This window comes from Anarrhichthys ocellatus, unplaced genomic scaffold (assembly GCF_004355925.1).
Source record: "Anarrhichthys ocellatus isolate YVR2014 unplaced genomic scaffold, GSC_Weel_1.0 scaffold144, whole genome shotgun sequence".
NCBI lineage: Eukaryota > Metazoa > Chordata > Actinopteri > Perciformes > Anarhichadidae > Anarrhichthys > Anarrhichthys ocellatus.
Window position 1 is genome coordinate 203,030 of NW_022280174.1, and position 6,000 is coordinate 209,029.

Sequence of the window (6,000 nt, forward strand, 5' to 3'; positions counted from 1 at the left end):
GGTGTACTAGGGATCAGCCTTTGTGACTAATAGCGTCCCATCGTACCAGGGACGACAGAAAATGTCTCTTATAATGCTGCATTGTGAAAAAGAAATCAGCAGCAGTTAACGCTAGCTGTTTTTTACCGCGGTATCGATTTGGTATCGAGAACCGTAGAGTTTCTTCGTTATTGGTATCGACTACAAATCTTCTGGTATCGTGGCAGATAGGCTCCCAGCCCCTGGGGTCATACCGCTATCAGCCTTCAAATCAACACCAGACTAAATCACCCGTTGCTGTAAAGTCTAGCTATAATGTAGACACGCTTTTCCATTTCAAGAGAGATTGAGCAAAAGGCTCTATAACAACAAACAAATGAAGCAATTTATTCAACTTGACTTCACTGGCCTTAACACAGACCTGTCTGTATGTGGATGGAGACAAGCCAATCAGGACATTTCTAATGGATACTGATGGATAAATTGATTATAAGCCTGTGTAAGGCTCAGAGATTGAAAATAAGGGCATTCTGACTTATCGACACAGCAGGAGGTGCCTCAGACCAATTAATAATGTATAGCATATTACATAACTCCAGATCACATGTTCAAAAGTCACAGGCTTGTAAGAAGAACCTAGGGTGTACATATTTAACAGTTACACTGATTTCTTTATGGAAACAAAATCCAGAACTATTACAGTCATATTACTGGTTTTAACTGGGTTAGACTCTGTTGTCCAAACGTCATCTCTAACCATAACAGTGGGATCTATCACTTCACTCACTAAACTACAGTACCAGCCTGCTACAGTAGATATGCTTGTATCTTTAGGTTTACAACGAGAGGTTTTTACCTTATGTTGCCATTTGCAGGTGAAACAACATGAATTCCTTGTTTACTGCCATTTTCAATACATTTTACTGTAAATTATTTAAATTAAGCCAGAGTCTCAAATAAACACAGATACAGTTTTCATTCATTAATCTTTTATAATTGGTTTCTCTTTTGCTGTTTAAAAATATAAATATAAAAACTAACCAAGGAACACCTTGGTAGCCAAGGGCTTACAGCGCATAATCACAACGTCCCAGATAAAGGTGAAAATGGCCAAACAAAAATCTTTTAAAAAATGTTACATAAGCAACTGGAAAAATTGTATTGTAATTGTATTTCTGCAAAATATAAATATATATAAAAACAATTAGGCATAAAACCCTGTCTCTAATGTACCTAACAATTATAATAATAATAAGTAATATTATAATTATTATAAGTATATTAATTATAATAATTATAATTATTATTATAACTGTAATATTATGGTAATTATAATAAGTATAATAGGTATAATAATTATACTAATTATGATAATAAACTTTAATGCACATTTTTAAATTAAGTTACATGGTAAAACCAGGACCAAAAACAAAAGGTCTGGTTCTCTCTGCAGTTGAGGTTAATAATGGGCCACATTTTGAGGATTCACTGTTTCTACTACTATTAAGATTTCAGTTCAGTCAGTTTTCTTGTCAATGTAATGTTAAAATTTGAGTTGTTATGACTTAGATAGTTATGCTCAAACTACACTTGAATTGAAATGCTGTGTCAAAACAACACACTTTAGAGTTTTGAGTCATGGACGTGGAACTGGTGCAACAGAATGATTAGAAATCGTAATCAAATGCGTCGAATATTACTGGCAACCATACAGAGCGGTGTGAATTAAACAATTCCTAAATAAAAAAATGATCTACCAAAATAATCTGACGCTAAAAGTGACAAGAGAACACACATGAGGAGGAATATCTGTTGACCGATACCTGATCCGGCAGCGGGCTGGAAGATTTTGGGAAGCGCAGGAGGGTGAGCACGTGTAAAGGCTGGCAATGTGTAGGCATAGGGGGAGGGCCGAGCCTGCTGGGTAATGCTTGGTGGTCGTGTGGGTAAAGAAGATAGAACAGAGGGGTCTGGGGGTTCAGGCAGAGGAGGACGAGACAGGGCCGAGATGGTGGAGGAAATGCCAGAGGACGTTTTCCCATCCATCTCTGAGGTTACTGGGTGAAGACGAGTAGAACGGAAGGACACGGTGAAACGAGAAAGATGGAGAGAGAGAGAGAGAGGGGTTAAATGAAGGTTTGAATGATAGGAGAAGAAGACAGTAGCACTAAAACACAGAATGAAGATGTAAAGATGAAAGTGGGGATGTGGGAATGAGGTTTTGCTATATATGTGAGGAAACACAGAGGAAGTAAAAAGGGGAAGAGCAATGAAGAAAGACTGGCCTTTTTATGTCATGAATAATGTTATTTACACATAATGTCCGCTAAAGTTAGAATACTGTGCAGTGTGTGCTATCGGGAAGGTGGAAGAGTAGACCTTTGAACAGACAGTTACCTGTGAGGCCTGATTCAACTACAGGCCTCCAAGCCAGGTCATGTACTCTCATGATAGAGGAGGCAGAGGCTGTTATAGAGAGAAAGGGGAACAGGAGCAGACAGAGAGATTAAATAAAATGGGAACTGAGTTTCAAATAGGAAACCAAAGAGGAAGTAGCAGATTGAGATAAAGTGTTCAAAGAGAAACAGAAAGTAGGAAGTCTTTCCCACAGTTAATTAGACCTTGAAGTGTGGAAGTTGTAAATTGCAGCATCTAGCACATCAACACTTCAAAATAAAGATGTGTGATATTGTGTGTTAGCAGGTTATGAAAATATTCACGAGCGCTTTTAGTCCTATTTAGAACAGTGGTGATGATCCTGACAAAAAATGACACCAGGAAAAATTTAGAAAGATTACCCTGGAAAAACTTATTTTTAACTGTTCCTAAATCATAAACACAGGAAAGAAAAAACTATTGAGATCAGACCACATTTTATCACTTGTCTCTCGGGGCTTCCGTAGGTTTGTTTAATAAGGTTTACCAGGTTTGTAGCCAAAGATCATGTGTGAGGGAGTGTAGATTTGAGTTTTTGTTTTCCCAACAACTCCCTGAGTGATGGGTCTTTGATTCAATTTCAAGAGTTGCTTTCTTCCGTTTTACATTCATTCAGCTCATATCAATGATTTAAGCTTATAAACTTTAGAGTTTTGAATCTGGACCTTCAGTATTTGGATCAAGTAGCTCCTGAATGCCTCCGGTTTTAGGATTTCTTCTCAGACTGTCATTGCACATTAATTTGATCATCAAAGTGATCCTCAAGCGTTTCCCCAGTCTTACCAGTAACATGAGTAGCTTGTCCAAAGCTGGCCCTCCTCTCCTCACCACCTTCATCATCACTGTCAATGAAGTCATCCAGGTTTCCGATGTCACTCTGTTTCATGCTCATCAGACTAGCCAGACTCTGCATGTCCTCATCTCTGTGGAGAGTAGAAAAAGAATCCTCTGAAAGCATTGGATGGACATGAATATCAGTATTGGTCTTCAAATTGATTTGAATTCTGTAACGATAGCTTTGAGGACTTTGAGGATATTGATATGCTGCTGGGTTGATGACTTACGTGGCCTTGCCCTCTTTGAGAAAGATACAAGACAGGTTCAGTTTCAGCGTGGCTTCCACCACTTTGACGGACAGCGGTTTGAGCTTCAGCGTGACATCGTACTGGGCCGGCGTGGAACTGGCAAACTTCTTCATGTTGACATCTGCTGATGCCAACACCTTCCTGCGGCCTTTTGTCTCCTAATAAATACAAACAATGGACAAGGGGGGAGGTTAAGATTGAACACAGAAACAAAATCCTTCTTCCTGAGAATATATTGCTTTCCGATTAAAACTCAATTAAATGAAATCACAACTAAGGACAACACAGATCCTGCTGACTCACATTTTCAATGACAAAAGTCCAGTCTTTGTCCTCAAACTCATCTGCAGTAGGTTCCTGTGGACAGACAAATAAATTAAGTTGTGCATTTCCCATCTGTAAGCCAACTCATTTTATCAGCCCTACTACTTAGAGGCTTAAGCTCATACCTTGAAGAGTGTGATGGTGATGTCCAAACTCTCTGGAACCTGCCAAAGCACAAGGCCTCTGTAGGGGTTTTTGATCCCTGGCTGCCAGCTGTGGAGCTGACGGAAAACATAACACAAACGAGGGATTCAATCTCACAATTGTTACCTACATGTGTTTAATATGGAGTGAAATTCAACCTCTGCAGAGCACGCTTTAAATACCAAGACTATCTCCTAAAAATGACGTTCCCAAACAACTAAACCGCATTCTCAACTACGGAAACGTTAGAGGGAAACGTATTTTCTACAGGATTACAGTCGCACTTTTAAACCTGTGGGTAACTTGTGCATTAAAATAAAATAAATTGAAAAAGCAACAAAACTATTTGGTAGGTTTAGTAAAAGATTGTGGTTTGGCTTCAAATAAGACAGAGTTGACTTTTCGTTTCACACTGGACATGAACAACGGTCTCCTGGGTGAAAGTCCCGGGTTTGTTTGGCCCATCCATCCACCATGACCACCTCACTCTGCAGACTTTGATTTGAAACATACTTGTGATAGGCCTACATCAAAACAAAAATTGTTGAAAGGGAAGGTAATTTTTCGGAGACCAGGCAAGACTAAAAGAAAGTTTATCCTCTTGGAAGTAATGGGTAAATGGGTAATTTGAATGCTCTATATGAATCTCATCTCATTCTTCTCTGCTTTGTTACCTTTGTGCTGTGACGTCTGCTTCTCCTGATCCACGACACCCTCAGTTTGTCTGGTTGCCTGCAATCACAGCGGAGCACAAATAACATCTTAGTTAGTTTCCAGTGTTCCTTCCATCACTACTCTCTCCGTACCAGCATGAGTGTAACACACAGAAAAAATATTCCCACACACATGCAGGTAGATGTGCAAACAGGTTATGATTAAGGCTGGGTATCGTTTAAAAGATGACCATACCCGTACCAATACCAGTACCCTGAACGTGATACTAGTACTAATAGAGTACTTCATACCCATCATATCAAATGCCACAACCACTGCATTTATTCTTATCAGACGCTACAGGCATGTAGGGAAAGCAAACGTTACAAACTTCTGGTGGGATCTCAACACACTGAACTGCCAACCCCGTCAAATACACCCCGTTCAACTTCACCCATAGACTATATGAGAAGTGGACGTGGTCGTTGTGACATCACCCATAGGTTTGTGGACTGTCGTTTTGAAGCCTCAAGTTTGGCCGTCACCATCTTCACTTTTTGCAACCAATGAACAGAAGTGACCATATTTGGAATGTGGAGGAGTGACGTAGAGAAGCCGTATGCGACTCTGGTAGCAATAACGACCTGTCAATCACAAGGTAGCCCCGCCCTAAAGCATACCCTGCTTTATGGTCTATTGACTCTAAATGGACCATAACTTACTAAATGAACATCATGCTGTATTGAAGAAGACTTGAAACTAGAGATTGAGACCATAAACTCATGTTTACAATGAGGGAATAAATCAAGAGAGAAGTAGAGTCATTTTCTCATAGACTTCTATACAACCAGAGGAGTCGCCCCCTGATGGCCATTAGAGAGACACATTTACATTGGCATCACTCTTCAGAACCAGAGGTTGCCGCCTGACTTCACCACACCACAGACTGTATGGCTTGTAGCTGCTGTGGCAGTGGGCCAATCACAGACCGCATTCAATCAAAGAACAACAAGAAAAAAACGTACAAATAATAATTATTTTTTTCTAGATCTGGGCACAAAAAGGGAACGATTGCAGGTATCGTTTGACTGGAAAAGTTTAAATAGCAATACCCAGCCCTAGTCATGATGGTAACAAGACTGGGGTCATATCTGAAATCACACCCTTGGTCACTCAATCACTGTACTCTACATAAATAAACACTCAATACTTTAAGCAGGAAAATTTAGATTTTTTGACATTTATGAATCATCATTATTTTTGCATTATTACTGACATGGATACTACTTTTTTTCATTGCATTGTGGCAATTTCCTTTGGTACTAAAAAGTGTTAAATCTCACACTAAGAATTTGGACACTTGAAATGGTGAAAAGTA

The 6,000-nt window shown here is 39.5% G+C and overlaps 1 protein-coding gene across 9 annotated transcripts in view; it reads right to left on the reverse strand.

The window, feature by feature from the left end:
* The window catches only part of ehbp1l1a (EH domain binding protein 1-like 1a), a 36,932-nt gene that overhangs the window by 24,358 nt on the left and 6,574 nt on the right, over positions 1 to 6,000 (reverse strand). For 5 of the 9 annotated variants that reach the window (XM_031877681.1, XM_031877688.1, XM_031877685.1 and 2 more), the window contains exons 2-8: positions 4,643 to 4,700; positions 3,950 to 4,045; positions 3,804 to 3,857; positions 3,480 to 3,658; positions 3,199 to 3,338; positions 2,377 to 2,445; positions 1,803 to 2,036 (exon numbers count right to left, since the gene is read on the reverse strand). In XM_031877681.1, coding sequence (XP_031733541.1) covers positions 1,803 to 2,036; positions 2,377 to 2,445; positions 3,199 to 3,338; positions 3,480 to 3,658; positions 3,804 to 3,857; positions 3,950 to 4,045; positions 4,643 to 4,700 — 830 coding nt within the window. The remainder of the gene's footprint in view (positions 1 to 1,802; positions 2,037 to 2,376; positions 2,446 to 3,198; positions 3,339 to 3,479; positions 3,659 to 3,803; positions 3,858 to 3,949; positions 4,046 to 4,642; positions 4,701 to 6,000) is intronic. The other 4 variants (XM_031877683.1, XM_031877679.1, XM_031877684.1 and 1 more) reach the window with 2 other exon arrangements.